Source organism: Nomascus leucogenys, chromosome 22a (genome assembly GCF_006542625.1).
Source record: "Nomascus leucogenys isolate Asia chromosome 22a, Asia_NLE_v1, whole genome shotgun sequence".
NCBI lineage: Eukaryota > Metazoa > Chordata > Mammalia > Primates > Hylobatidae > Nomascus > Nomascus leucogenys.
Genome location: NC_044402.1, coordinates 69,055,738 through 69,071,639, shown reverse-complemented (window position 1 = coordinate 69,071,639; position 15,902 = coordinate 69,055,738). Strand labels below are relative to the sequence as shown.

At 40.2% G+C, this 15,902-nt stretch overlaps 1 protein-coding gene across 2 annotated transcripts in view; it reads right to left on the bottom strand.

Annotated features, from left to right (window-relative positions):
* Nucleotides 1-14,274, bottom strand: part of NOSTRIN (nitric oxide synthase trafficking) — a 63,403-nt gene extending 49,129 nt beyond the window's left edge. Inside the window, exons 1-2 of one of the 2 annotated variants that reach the window (XM_030803470.1) lie at nt 14,057-14,274; nt 5,001-5,086 (exon numbers count right to left, since the gene is read on the bottom strand). In XM_030803470.1, the coding sequence (XP_030659330.1) occupies nt 5,001-5,086; nt 14,057-14,083 (113 nt within the window). In that variant the 5' untranslated portion in view covers nt 14,084-14,274. The remainder of the gene's footprint in view (nt 1-5,000; nt 5,087-14,056) is intronic. The other variant, XM_030803471.1, reaches the window with a different exon arrangement.
* Nucleotides 14,275-15,902: the final 1,628 nt, after the last annotated feature.

Genomic DNA, 15,902 nt, shown 5'->3' with positions numbered 1-15,902 from the left:
GCCACAGTGGGATGACTGGATCTTAAAGAATGTGTTGAATGGAGCCAGGCAATGAAGGTGATGAAACATCTACCAGGCAGGCGGTACAGCCTGTGCAAATGCAGGGACCCATGTGTGGTGGTGGCGATGCAGGAGTGTGAGTGGGGTGCGAGTGGGGTGCAAGTGGGGTGGGATTGCAAGTGGCTCAGTAAGGAGAGAGGCAGGGATCACGGGGAGATGGAAAGAGACAAAGTAAACAGGAAGGCAGAGCTCAGCTCTCAAAGGCCCTTTTATAAAATGATGAGGGCTAAATTTTATACTAAAGGTCATAGGAGTCTTTGAAGCGTCTTAAACAGGGTCATGGCTACAGAGTGAAAGGTGCATTAAAGACAGGCACAGGGCCTCAGCTAGCCCACAAGTTCAGATAACTTTGCTTGGATTGGAAACGGGGTCCTCTAAAGGGGCACAGCTCTGTCAGAGTAAAAGGCTTAAGGGGTAAGAGTGGATTAGATTTCTGCCTCCATTCATCCCACTCAGCCATGTGCCTTTGTACAGCATACAAACTCCACGGCTATAAGGCAGCACTTCTAGGCAGAATAGTTTAAGAGAGTTTTGCCAGAACCGTGGAAGAGGCCATAAAAAAAAAAGAAAGAAAGCTGTGGATATCAAAGGGGTTTGAGAGAGAGAAATATGGTCTTGGTCATGAGTTGAGATGGACAGAATCATGGATATGGATGGTCCCAGGCATTGAGATTGATTGGCTGGGCAGTGGTTCCCAGAAGGAGGACCAGCTTTGGAGAAGAGCAGATAAACCCTGTTGGACATATTGACTTTGTGGTTCCATGGGACCTTCTAGGTGGAAATGTCCAATATACTGTGATATATATGGTTTGAAGTACAGTTTAGACATGTTCCTAGTACTGCACATTTGTAAATCATCAATATGCAAGACAGCTAACGCTGTGGGAGTTAAGGTCACCCAGGATAATGGTAGAGTAGAAGATGATTTTTCAAGTATTTAATTTCAATTTTTTATTGCTTTGTTGACAGTGTCTGCAATGAATCATGGATTGAACAAGTGGCCAACTATACCTCCTTCTTTTATTCTTTTCTTTTTAATGTCCAGAGCAGCAGTTCTCTTGGCATTTGAAAACCTGATCCTAAACTCCTTTACAGAGGAACAATTGATTTTCCAGTCAAAGCCTGTTTAAACATTAGCTCTGAGGATGCAGGAAGCCAAACATTCACAAAGTGTTTCTGAGAACGTACCTTTGTCTCTTTAAATCTGATCTGTAATTGTATTAAAGTGAACCTGATAACTTTGGCATTAGGCATGGCAGGAGCTGCTATGTTTCTCTGGCTAAATCTGTTTGCTACTGCAAAAAAAGAAGCTGAAGTAGCTAATTGGATAAAAGAAGCTAAGCATGACCATGAATTGCAGAATATCCAGGCAAAAGAGTGTTTTAGTAACAACTGTACTTTTCTATCACCACCCAGTTAGAATAAGTGCAAGAGGGCAGCTGAGTTTGGAAAGGAAACATTCTCTGGCCTGGCAGCTTAATTGTGGTGCTGCCTCTGGTATCCAAGTGCTAATACAGAACTCTGTCAAGCAGAACCACATTCCAGGAGCTCTTAAGTAAGGGGTCTGGAAATGCACACCTCCAAGGACAATAAAGGCCTTCTTCGAATAATGTAGGTATAATAATTTTTAAAAACCCTTAACTATCTTTCATTTATTAAAAAAATTTTTTTTATGAAAATAGAGATAGGTTGTGCTATGTTGAGCAGGCTGGTCTCAAACTCCTGGCCTCAAACAATCCTCCCATCTTGGCCTCCCAAAATGCTAGGATTACAGGCATGAGCCACTGCACCCAGCCCATTTATTTATTTATCTATTTATTCAGTCTGCGAGTATTTACTGAATGCATTTTAGGTGGCAGGTACCCCTCATTTAAAACCGCATGTCCTCCTTCACTGTATCTTAAATTATGCTGGCCACAGATTTGCCTTCATCATTGTCTGTCACAACCCTCAGTGGAAATGCCTACTGAATATATCCCAAGACTACCATTTTACTTGTCTTATTGGGTTTCCCATTACTTGTCTGTAACCTTAAGTAACAAGATAGTTTCTTTTGAAGAGTAATGGCTTTCCAGGTATTTTTCTAATACAAGGGAAAGTTACCATTGGTTCACATGTAATAAGCCCACCTTTAAGAGGAAAATAAGGCCAAGGCTCATTTCTAGATAGCTGGTGGGAATCTGCCTTCTATCCAATGTATATCTAGAGGAGGAATTTCTGACTTCACAGAATGGGGAGAGTTAAGGCAAATGTAATCCCAGCCATGCTGTGACCATCCATCCTTGTTGATATGGTTTAATAACCATAACCAACATAATTGTTGACTCAGTTGAAACACACTAGGAAGAGGGAGTGACCTCAGAATCACATCACTGTGTGGGAGAGAAATGATCCAGCCCTGAGAAATGAAGTGGCCTGTATCTTTGCCTGCTAATACACAGAAATGCTGTCTAAAAGTACACAATGTGCCACAAATTCATAGATTAATAGAATATTTGTATCCATTAGAAAACAGTTCTCCCCAAATGCCATCTCTTTTAGTGTGGACAAGCATCCTTCAGGTTAACTACATGATCTAAAAGCTGAGCAAGGGGAGGAAACTTGAAAGCTCAAGATGAGGAGACATGGCAAATGTACATTTACCAGGAATCAATACAAAGCAACTTTAAAAATGGCTTCTTGGCTAAAGGGAAATAATTCAATTGTAAACGTTTAGCTTTAGAAAATGTTCAGAAAAGCACTTATTACATAAATGACCTAATATGTAGCATAATTTTTTTGATCTAGGTAAAATATTAGATCTGTTCTTTGTACCCATACTATACTGTTTTTATGCAGGAATGTGCTTGTAATTTTGCTAACCAGTAGACTCTTGAGGTGTTCAAATTCTAAATTCTTCTCTACAAGGATGTAAAGCTACGAGGGGAGATATCTTTAGCTACCCAAGTGTTTCTTCCCCACTGGACATATTTATCACTCTAGAATAAGTGAATGGAGGGTTTCACACATTAATAGGTCCAGGGCAGATGGCAGCCCTAGGAAGAGACTTCAAGAAAACAAAAATAAGAAATGAAGGCTCTGACTGTATGAAGAAAGTGGATGTCGGTGGCAAGGTGGGGATATGGAGTGATCTAGAAAAAAGAAAAACAGTGAGACAGGCTTCAAGCAGAGACTCCCTCAGAGTTTTTCAGTTCACTGTTGAGTCTGTTTAGCAGCAAGCATCATCAATTGCCTGTCTTCTATCTTCACAGCTCTCTACCAGGCACTAATTTGGAACTCTCAGACACCAAATAATTAATGCCCAGATGACTACAACCCACATTATATGCCTGGCTGATACATGCATAGATTCTTCCTGCTCTGCAGGCAGAAGGTGGCTTTCTAATCTGGGTAATGAGTTGAATTCATAGGATTCATACGAATAACGGGTCTTATTTTAAATCATTTCCTTTGGGACTGATAACAATATTTTCTTACAGAAGAAATTCCCTCTCAGATGGCACCTCCCGCTTTCTCTGTCATGGAACCAGAGCAATTTGGCTGTTAGGATAGAAGTTACTTCATATTTAAAATGTTTCTCTTTTTGACTCCTTTTGACAAATCTGGTTTTGTTCTTTATAAAAGTCTGTTTGAGCTCTCTCATATCTTTCTTTGGCCTCATTTATTTGGTGCTGATAAAGCTAATGTTTTCCTTTTGTTTTGACCTTGAAGGAAACCAAAATATTCCTCTCAAAAATGCTGGGGACTGTTGAGTTTAAAAAAGGTTAAAACAAAGGGACACACTCTGCCCCTCTCTCTGCCTTTCCCACCTGAAGACAGTCCAACACTTGCTTATCTGCTCAGAGATAGTGGTGCCAGAGGATCTAGGAGCAGACTTTACTCTTCCCATATATTTACCTTCCCACGTTTTCCTGCCTTTTGGAAGCCCAAAGATGCTATCTTCTTTGTCCCTATTAGGATTTCTGGCTCTTTGGTGAAATACTATTTAAGCATGACCCCTAAGCCACTGCCTTGAGAGAGAAATACTTTTGAACTAGGGCCTCTCCCATGTGATGGGTATAGCATGTGTTAGTAAGTTTCTGCTTGTTTTTCTTTTGTTAATCTAACTTGTTTTCAGAAGAGTATCTCAACTAAGAACTTGAAAAGGGAGAGAAAAGAAATTATGTTTTCTCCCCTACAACCTACTAATTCAGGATGCAATCAATCCATGGCATCTTTGGTCTTACGGCACACATTCATTATTTTAAATTTGAAATGGTTTAAACAGTCTTCTGAAGGTCTCTTTAGAGTTGCTTATTACAGAGCTATCTAGAAGTAGGGAAAAGGCCTAAAAGGTCCCTTATAACCAGATTCACTCCTTGGGTTTTCTCATTTCAAGCAGGGCTTTCATAACTTTCTTAACTGAGTTAAATGTGCTCATTTTAGCACAGTGAACAGCTTTACACATGATCATACCTAGTATTAAGAAGACAATGCTGAAAATGGTGACTTTTCATTCATGCACCTGACAGTAACTAAGGAAATCAAAAGGCCAGGCTCTAAGAGGTCAGCATACAATGATGAGTAAGACTGCCTCTGCCCTTCTAGGGGAGAGAAAAATGTAAACTAATAATTGCTGTCGGTGTGAAAAGTACAATAATGAGAGTATGCATCAGATCCAACAGTGGGCCCCAGGAGACGGTAATCAACCCAGTCTGAGGAATCAGAAGAGACTTGACTGAGCCTTCCTAAGCTGAATTACTTCCTGTTGTTTCTTGATTTTTATGGCATCCAGTTGATAAATGTGCAATAGGGGAGAATCATTCTTCAAGCAATCTCTCGAGTACCAAAATATAACACCACATTCTGGAAAGTAGGACAGCTTGTAATCACTCCTCCAGTCATATCACTTGCCGCAACTAAAGAGTAAGAACCATTTATTGCAAACGTGCATTTTGTACCTTTGCTGAAGAACAGATGTGACTTGTTTGCAGAAATTCTCTCCATTTTGAGAAAACTCCTTTAGGTTCTTGTATACTTTATTATACTGAAAAACAAGAACAACAACAACAAAAAACAATGAACAGGAAGATTACGAGCAACTCCGAAGATAGAGCACCTATACATTCAGAAAACTACTATAACCATGACTGTCATTATAAAGGATCATGCAGCTACAGGCATGCACACCTTTTGGATGAGTTCTTAAAATAAAGATGAAGTCTCTTCTGCCTGGATATGAAAGACCCTGGAGAACTTTTCAAAAATAAAGCTGATGTTTCTCCCCTTGGCCAAATGCGAACAATTCAGCAGTGGGGTGCATTTGGAGTCTGGTTTCCTGTCACCCCTATTGTTCCCAGGAAGGACAAAAAAATACATTCTGAAGGAAACCACATAACTATTTTATGTCCCCTCCTGCACATATAAACTTCAAAATAATATTTCTGGGGCTTATGACAAACCATGAGCTATTAGAGTGAGCCTTTCTTGTCTGAGATATGAAACTGTCAGTAAATAACCTGGTAAGAAAACTTTGTCCTAGTCCTCTCTCTGTCTCATTTAATTCCAGTAAGAAAAATGTTATCATAATGAGTTGAACATTCTGGTTAAACCAAACCATTATAAATTTATTAATTACCCTTTATAATCATGTATATTTGAATTTATCCTGCGGACACAAGAATTTCCAGTAAAAGTTTTTGTCATTTGATTTACAACTCCACAGTGTCTTCCTGGAAACTATAAATGTAGACATTGATGACAATAGATTTTAAGTGCCCAAACAGAGAAGCTAAATGTCAATTGATTCTGCAGCTTTTTCTGACACAGAGCAAGTGAATTAGATGATGGAATATCCCAGACACACTCTCTCATAGTTTCCATCTGGGAGGTGCAACAGCAGATTTCAAAATGAGATTTTACATAAGAGGACCCAAATTCAGTATGGATTGAGGGCTGTGCTGTTCTTTGCTCATACAATGAGCCAGCGTATTCCAGTGTTCAAATATCGCCAGCATTCAGTTGGGCACCATATTGAGAAGGGAAAAAGGAAGGAAATTCACATTTACTGAGTGCCTCCTATTGCAGCAGGCACATTCACAAATACACACCCCCTCAGGGCCCAGAAAGCCATTCAGTCAACAAAGCACTTGGTATGTGGTGCTAGCAGAGTATCAAACTAAGGACATAGGGTGACAGAGGAGGAAAGACCTAAAGAAATGAGCTAATCCAGGTCCCTACCTTTGGGGATGGAACAAACCAACACCTAGAATACACAAACAGTCTTACCATATCCATTTACCTTTATGCAGTAGTTTAACTTTCCTGTGAATTTAACACAGAAAGCTATGATAGGGACAGCATTAGGAGATATACCTAATGCTAAATGATGAGTTAATGGGTGCAGCACACCAACATGGCACATGGATACATATGTAACAAACCTGCACATTGTGCACATGTATGCTAAAACCTAAAGTATAATAATAAAAAAAAAGAAAGCTATGATAGGACTTGGTAGATGTATATTAATATTAGCAAACCACTTCCTTGAAACTGCTTGGGACACAAGGAGAGTGGTGAGGGTGCAAAGCTTTAATGAGGAAATTGTTAATTTCTAAAGCACAGTTTGCAAAATCCTGTGGCTGCTGACACCAGTCAGGCACCTGAATGAGTGAGGAGGAGGGTGGGGACCATGAGCTGCTAGAACCATTCTGGCCCATCATTGCCACCTGGAATGTGGCCCAGGAAAGCCAGATGTCCCACTTTGTCCAAAAAAGCTGAAATCAGGATTTGCATCCAAAACATGATTTTTTTTTTAATGGTAGCAAACAATTCACAAATTAAAAAACTCTGCAGTGTAAACAAAACACACTTGTAGTGAGGTTCCACTTTGTAGCCTCTCTCATGAAGGAGAAATAATCCTGTCAGAGTCATGAAAGTAAAATCACTATTTGGCAATCAAGCTTTCTAATTTTTATTTCCAATAAAACTAACTTGCCATATATGAATGGTCTGATACTATTAAGGCCTCCTTCCTCCCCTTACAGGCACACTGGGAAAGTTTAAGGGAGTATTTTCAAATTGTGAGAAGACCTGCAGTAAAGAAACATGTTTAGCTTCTTTGTTTACTCCTATGTTACCTAAACATTTTCACTAGATTCCTCCCTAAGCCTTTTGTTTTCTTCTATAACACCTAATAGCATCCCATGAAACACACTTCAGTGTCATGAGAAGAAAATGCCTAAATGTTTAGTGGGGTACACGCTCCTGAAATAAGGTCATTTCTCAGCCTCCCTCACCCTTAGATGTATAACCATGTGACTGAAAGCTATCCAAGGAGATGTGAGGGAAAGTTTTGTATGAGGTTTCAGTAAAGGCTTGTTTGCCCCCTTTTCTTCCTTCTGGACTTGAAAATGAAGGCCAAAGCCATAAAGTGGTATTGAGATTGGACATAATGCATTAAGGTCATAGAGTGGAAAGAGAAAAACAGCCTGGGTCCCTGATGGCTGTGAAGGACACCACACGAGCCGTCGACGCTCTACTTTTGGATTTATTTTATGTGTAAGAAAAATACAATGTTGTTTTTTAAAGACATATGTATTTGGGGTTTTTCTAATATGCAGCTGAACATAGTTCTAACTCATACAGGGTCTTTTTGCTTTGAATTATGAAACATTTTTATGTTTCACACATAATGATACAGAAAATAATAATACACATTATGTACTCACTACCTAAGTTATAGAGATAGTAACGCTTTGCTTCTGCTCTCTCTTTAAACAACTATTTTTTTCCTTTCCATAATTTATTTGGCTATTCTGAGGTATTTATTCTAACATATGAACATTTGTCTAATGACATTTCTTTTTAAATCCCCGTTGGGATCCTAATTGGAATTGTATTACATACATATATCAATTTGGGAAAATTGACTTTTTAATGGTGGTTAGACTTTCTGTCCAAGGACAGAGTAAGTTTTTGCATTTGTTCAAATTTTATTTTATCTTCAATAAAATTTTATGGTTTTCTTTATAGGTCCTGTGGCTTTCTTATTTGATTTATTTAGACATATCTCACAGTATTAAGCTGTGGATTTTTATGTATTGTCTTACTGACTTCTCTCCAGCCCACAGCAAAGCAGAAACAAAGACTCAACAAAAAGCCATGGGGCCGTGTGCAAGAGAGAAAGATCTGGATGCACGCTTACGGAGTAAATTCTTCTGCTCTCAAACACACTATAAAGCTGGGGCTGAGGATGGGAGAAAAGAAAGCAGAGAGATGGATTCGAGGGATTTAGAGTGGGAAGGAGAAAAAGAACCTCCTATTAGGGGAAGCAGGAGTGAAAGGAAGGGACTCTGAGATGAAATGTCCTAAGAGAAAGGCCCCTACCAGTTCACCATCACTAGAGGATAGTCTGCACATAGAAGTTACCTATAGGAGAGAATAAGGGACCCTGGACATCAAGTGTGGGATGGGGGCATGTAGAGAAAACTCTGCTCATAACCAATGTGGAAATGAGTAGAACCAGTTGAGAATTTTTCTATGTGCTTGTGTTACAGGGGCTGCTGCATTTCCTAAACTTATCAAGCCATCAAAACTCCCTAAGACACATTTTTAAATACTGTCTCAAGGGAACTAGTTTTAGGAGGCTAGGCCATGCTGAAAGTTCATAAGCCAGTGATTGAAAACTCAATTGCCTTCAGTGGCAGTGGTGAAGCCTGTGGCAAAGGTATTCACATTCAACCTCTTAAAGTAAGGGGCTGCTGGAACGAAGCACAGTCTATGGCTTCCATTGACCCTTGGGCTACCAGGTCTAGACTTTGGAAGATGATTTTCTGTCATTTCATAGACCAGTACTTTCTAAATTTTTGCCCCAAAATGGTGCACATAGCAAATATTTGTACTGGAAGAGTGTGGTAAATGGACAAAATTGTTCCAGGAAGAGGGAACTGGCCCATGGCTTTGCCTCGTACCTTGCTCCCAGCCATACTCTGCTAATTCAAGGGTGCAGAGGATTTGTGTCTCAGGTACACCTGTAACCCACCCTCAAACCTCAAACTCCAGTATGCCCAGGCACACGCAAGTTGAGAAGGTCTTCATACTTGTTGTTAATTTAGCGATCAGATAAGAGATGTGCTTATAACAGCAATGGAGAGAACCTTTACCTTTGATCCTATATACTATGCACCAAAAATTCCCCAAGAAACCTTGATCCAGATTGAGACAAAGGTGACATCAATAAATAAAAGATTTGCTAAGAATATTTTCATTATCCCAGCATAAACCCTTATTTAGAATTAATGATTCTGTACTTTTCATTACGTATCATTTACTCAGACTTGGAGACAAAAACTGTGAAAAGCAGACCCACTTAAATGCTACAGCAGACTTCCAGAGACCATATAGTTCTCTCTCTCTCTCTCTCTCTCTGTGTGTGTGTGTGTATGTGTTCAGAAAATCTTGGAACATACCTGCTTTGTGGGAGTGAAATCACTTGACTTTAGTTTTAGTTGTCTCACTCCTACCTCACCACACTCCCACCCACCAGAGAGGACTCTGAAAGGGTTCCATGGAGCACAGTTTGCGAGCCACCAAAGTCTAATTCCCTTATTTACAGTTAAGGCCCAAAGAAATAAGGATAACCTAATTAGTTAGAGACAGAGATGTGATTAGAAATGTTAGGTATGAAAATCAATTAGAGAATCCATCAGAAACAAATACACTTATAAATGGCTAATCTGTATAATCCCACTAAGTTTACTCCAAGTTATAGTAGCCTTTAAGTGTTATGTGCAATACAGCTGTCTTCTTAATGTCATTAACCAGCACAAGAAGAAGGGCTTGCTGAGAAGAAGGGCAGTCAGGTGGAAGGCAATTTTGGTGTTCTTTTCCTACCCACTGAGCTTTTAAATATCCTAACCCCCTATCAAATATTCATTCCAGAGAATAATCTACTATTGATTCTACATCTCCATATGAATTTATATTAATATGCTGCTTCTCCTGGGGATCATTAATTATTAGGAAAAAAACATTATGAGATTTTTCTCCCCTGATAAAGGGATTTCAGTCTGGTAGTGGAATACCTGGGATCTTCCTGAGCCCCTAAAAAAATAATAACCCCTTCTCAAATAGACAACTGGTCTACACAGACATTTCCCATTCAGCCATTAGGAAAATGTTTCTTCCCAGCACTTGTAAGCAAATTCTGTTGATAAATATAGCCATTACAAAAAACATTTAGTAATCCAGCCAATCAGCACATGAAATGTTTAGACAGGTGACCTGTAAAGATTATAAAGTGCCTATATCAAGCTTGGCCTACCTGCTCTTTCTGCTTGAATGATTAAGAGGGTTAAATTTAGTTCTAGAAAAGGTTATAGAAAAATTTATTTTTATTGATGCCAGTACAGAAGAATTTTTTTTGATTAGTGATGATCCTCACAGTGTTAAAGAAACCATGATATTCCACTTAAATTTAGCACAATGAACTTTGCTGGATGCCTTTACTATGCCAGGCACTGTGCTACTGATATCATGTGAGTTCTGATTCAGTGGGGGCGATGTTTCAAAGCACTGCCCCTCTCTGAACGGATTCCATGTACTTGTTCACCATCTGTGTGGTATTTGGAATCCCTGTGGCAGACTGACATAGATTATGGGATATGGAACATTAAAGAGCATAGTCTACTCCATCCTTTCCTCCTTTTACTTTACAAATGAGGAAACAGAGGTCCAAGAAACGTGGAATGGCATGTTACACATCTCATTGATGCACACTGGGGAGGCTGTGGGCCACATGACACCCATGCCATATGCAGCCTCCTTCTGTATTTTTGCAGCGAGTCAGATTCTCCCAGGAGCTACGGACCATGGCACCGACACTATCTGAGTTAGTGACAGTCACTGTCTGGTATCCAGGCTAAGCCACCAAGATGGGAAGCTCAGGTTGGCCTCTGAGCCAGGTTACCAACCTGAGGAGCAGCCTGGTGCCATTTCAATGGCCGATGACATGAGGGGAGGGGCTGACTGTGTGGAGCCCAGAAGACTTGCTTTGACAGACCGCTTCCTGGATACTGTATGAGTGTGTAAAAAGCAAAAATTTGGCTAGAGCTTGTTACTTGTACTTGATTTCTATGTGATTGATAGGAAGGTGCTATTAATAGCACCTTCTTATGATCGGATTCTTTCCTTTGGAGATAATTGGATCCTACTTCCTTGCCTTTCTTGCACATGGATTTGAAGATGAGATCCCTAGACATATTTTTAGGTTTAAGAGCTAAACCTAAACCTTCATAGGCAATGAAGCATCAAGGCCCAGAGCCAATTCTTTTCCTTGTCAAAAACAGAACTTTAAAGATATCTTAAAGATATCTTCTTCAAATAAGTTCTGACACTCTCAAGATTAATCCTACACAGCATTTAGGTAATCTTATGCCACCCTGGTGACAATTTGAACTGAAACACTGACCTGGCTCTTTGAGGTTGAAAGGCCCAGCTATCAGTCTATTTTGCCCATTAGAGCTTGATTTAAAAGAGATTTTTAAATTTTTTCGTACCATGAGCTATTTTTGTAGTCTCATGAAACCTATTTGATTCAGAATAACATTTTTAAGTAGCGTAGGGTTACAAAGGAAATGAATTACATATTTTTAGAGTGTATTTTTAAAATTATGATATTAGGTGCTTTTTTATTAACATGCTAAATTATATATCTTAAGTATTACCAACATTTTGAAGTCAGGTTGAATGTAAATATTTCTAGATATGTGCAGCAACTGTAATGTTATAAAATTTCTGATTTTTATTGGTTACAAAGTCACAGACACTACACAGATATTACTAGTAGTATTGGGGCTTGTTGCCTATATTCTGGATTGAATAAAATTCTAAATTTCTGTTAGAAATTAGTACAAACAGAGTTTTTCACTGAAGTTCATGCAACCCACTGAGTTCCATACATGGGTACATGGTGTGGGCCCGGTTAAGAACAGTAGCTAAGCTAAGACTTTATGAATTGTGCTCTGTGCAACTCTAGGGACTCATGGAAGGGGACATTTTGCAGGTGGTTAAAGCTTTGGGTTCTTTTATAAAACTACCTAAGTGTTTCATGAGGCACTCATTTACCATCCATTTCCTTGTATTACTTTGTTCCCAAACTGCAGATTCATCTTCACATAGCATTGTTCCTCAAGTACAAGCTAAGAATGTGCCAGGAAATCAACTTGAACACTTGATTAAGATGAAACAATTGCAAATAAATAAATGTTCTGTGACTTTAGAGGGTTTGGAAACCCAGGCTGAAGGGATATCCGCCCTCCCCATGACTCCCGGATACTTTTGGTGGCAATGAGCCCATACAGATGACCTTCAAAGTCTTAGACAAGGACAGGAGTCCTTGGCCCAGCATAGCACAAGGAACTATTCAGCATGCCAGGGAGTGGAGCTTTAAGCGGACACAGAAGTGTGGTTATGGGTTGCCTTGGGGACTGCTGAAAGAAAACATTTCTCCACATCTGAAGACTGACTTTGCTGCCTACAAAAAGGATGTTAGGCCTTCAGTTTCTTTTTTATGGATTTATTTCTTCTTCTCTTTTTAAACTTAATTAAAGCTGCCCTCCATTTCCCTGTCTTCTGGCCATTGCACCCTTCCCCTGGTGTTAATTTTCTTCTTTGGTTACTATTAGTGCCAAGATTTTGCTGCCACTTACCCCATCCCTGTCCTGGCCTACCACCCCTACACAAAAACATCAAGGTAGGAGTGTTGAGACAGGAGAGGATTTAACAGTTTAGTAAGGGAGCAACCTCAAGGAGAGACAAATAAATGATAAAAGACTTTTTAAAAATTATTCATAATTAACAATGGAGAGAAGACTGAGATTGAAGTAATTAAAGGGGGAAGTTTCACTCTTAAAAATCGATATATAACCATATCATTGGAATTTGTTTCTACATTAAGCACAAATTATTTTTGTATTTAAAAAAAGGAAAATTGGGCAGAATTGGCTACTATGTTGTCATTATTAAAATTACTAGTCATTTATGAGTTCATCTTATTTAGCTCACCTGACTTTCTGCAATAGTAACTATAGTTCCATCTTTTCCAACCATGTGCTTTTCGTATCCATTGAATAAACAAAAAGGAAATCAATAATCCTCTGCTGATCTTTTTCTTTATGGCTTTATCTCAGTGCCCATTTATCTGCCGCCCCACAGTTTGTGTTATCAATACGTGAAGGATGACTGCAACCTCTTGCTTACGATGTCACCAATCTTAGCTTTTCAGCCCCATGTGTTCGGATAAAACACTGACCCTCCTTAATTACTTTATTTTCAAAGTAAGCATATTCCCCCCTTTATTTTAGTTGCTTCTTATTTCCTAAATTACATCTCTGCTATTGCTGCCAGTGACCTCACAATGTCTTTGGACTTCTGACCAAACTTATATTTTTGGTAGTGCTCCAAACACTACCAAAATGAACAAACATGGAACAAACATGCTGCTAAACCAGTCTGAGAACCACTGCAGGCCAGGCAGAGGGGGGAGTCTATCCTTCCTCCTGCAGGAATTGTGATCCTTGACTCAAAAAAATGAGGGCGAAAAAGCACAAAAACTCTCCTCCCTCACTTTATTCTCAGAGCCAAAAATTGGCTGCAGACATTCTGTGTGTTTTTATATCCACTCGACACATGATGTTGGCACCATGGGTATATGTCTTAAGAATGTTTTCCAAACAGCCACCATCTGGATCCAAATATGAGGCTTTACTCACTCAAAACTTCTCCCAAGAATATGAGAAGGAAAGATGACAATTACCTGCCCTGTCGTTTCCTAGAAAAAGCTCTGTTTTTAAACTGAACCAAAGAAAAACCACAAACTTTTGTACCACAGCCAATATCTAAATGTGTTTGGTTTCTGAGTGTCTCAAATTTCTTAAGTTAAAATCCATTAATATACAAATCCACCCTCCACCCTCCTCACACGCAGGCACACAAACCACACTGAGCTACTCACCGGACAATCTGTCAGTGGGTCCCTCATGTTGAAATGTGTCTGGCTTTTGTCCTTTCACCTACGCTCCAGCATTCTGGACACTGTAATCAAGGTTGGGTGTGTCCTGGACTTCCGGGATTCAAAAGGCCTAGAGTACGTCAGTCCTTGTCAAACATACCAAGGAGGAAGTCCCAGCCCTGGACTTTCATCCCGTTTGTTTCCTGAGAAAGTAAAGAACTGCTCTGGGTCAAGAGAGCCAGGGTGAGATAGTGAGAATGACTTCTGTAAACCCTCGGAGGGCAGGATCCTGAGTCCTGAACAGCGTAACATTGAGAGAGGGCAGAGAAGCTGCAACATGTCTCCAATAATTCTGGCGCTCGGTCTGACAGTGCAGGAACACATATCCTCTCAGCCTGCAGTATTAATCATGCTTTTAATTTTCTGTATTGTATGATGCTTTGACCTTTTGGGACCTCATGGACTTGGAGAGAGACTGCCTCTCTGAGGGTTAGCTAATTCCTAGAGAGAGCAAACAACTGGCCTGTGAGTACGCCTTTAATACGCAAACCAAGAAATCCAGAGCCCAACTCCCCCACCACCACCTTTACCCAGCTCTCAAACACCAAGCCCATATTCCCCCACCCCCTAAATCCCACAGGGCCAGATACCAAACAACTAGGAACCTACACCTATAGAACTATAACTATGGAATGTTCAGAAACAGCTATCAGGAGCAAAGTGTACATTAACCACTTCTCCGAGCCTAACTCCACACTCGCTCCAGCCCCAACAGGATCAAGAGGCTAAGCTTTCAATGTAAAGAAAAAATTGCCTAGATTTGGCCTCATTTTTCATCACTCAAAAGGATAGACAGAACAAGAACTCAACCACAGCTTGAGTTCTATTGCATTCTCTGTACCTGTGGTCCCAGTTGCCAATCATTAGATTTCCAATGAATGGCCTATTGATGTATGACAGCCATTTGCTAGGCTGTGGGCAGTTCTGTTTGATTGGCAGGCAAGGGCAGGCCCCAGTTTGAAAGGAGCTCCATCAACACAGTCCAGTGGAACACTTCAGAGTTTAAAAACATTCAGTTTTCACCTGACTGGCTGGCTCAGCCTCCATTCATCTGCCCCGGTGTGCAGGCTCCATTCAAAGTCCCTAGAAATAAGCCAGTTGCAGTGGCTCATGCCTGTAATCCAAGCACTTTGGGAGGCCGAGCCTAGAGGGTCACCTGAGGCCAGGAGTTTGAGAGCAGCCTGGGCAATATAGCAAGAGACTCCTATCTCTACAATTTTTTTTTTAAATTAGGGTGTGGTGGTATGTGCCTGTAGTCCCAGCTACTCAACAGGTTGAGGCAGAAGGATTGCTTGGGTCTAGGGGTTCAAGGCTGGGCAACAGAGTGACACTCTGCCTCTAAAAAAAAAAAAAAAAAGCTTCCAGAAACAATGTAGAAGAGTCAGGGGACAATCAAGGGAAAGACTTGCCTTGCAACAAGAGTGGAGAGGAGGGGTCTTTTCCACACACTTAATGTCCTCCCTCTTTGCTTATCCAAAGAACTTGATCACTGGAGGTTACAACAATCTTGGGTAGCTATCACAGGGCTGGAATTAGACAAGGCAACTCTGTATAATAAAAGAAATTTAGGTCAGGCACAGTGGCACACACCTGTAATCTTAGCTGAGATGGGAAGATTGCTTGAGGCCAGGAGTTCAAGACCAGCCTGGTCAGCATAGCGAGACCCCATCTCTATTTATTTTTAAAGAAATTTAGAGACAGGATATAGACTGAGGTTAATAATATGTGACTCAAATTCCCACTTGAGGGGGCTTCTCTGCCCTCAGAGATTTTAGATAAACTTGTGTGG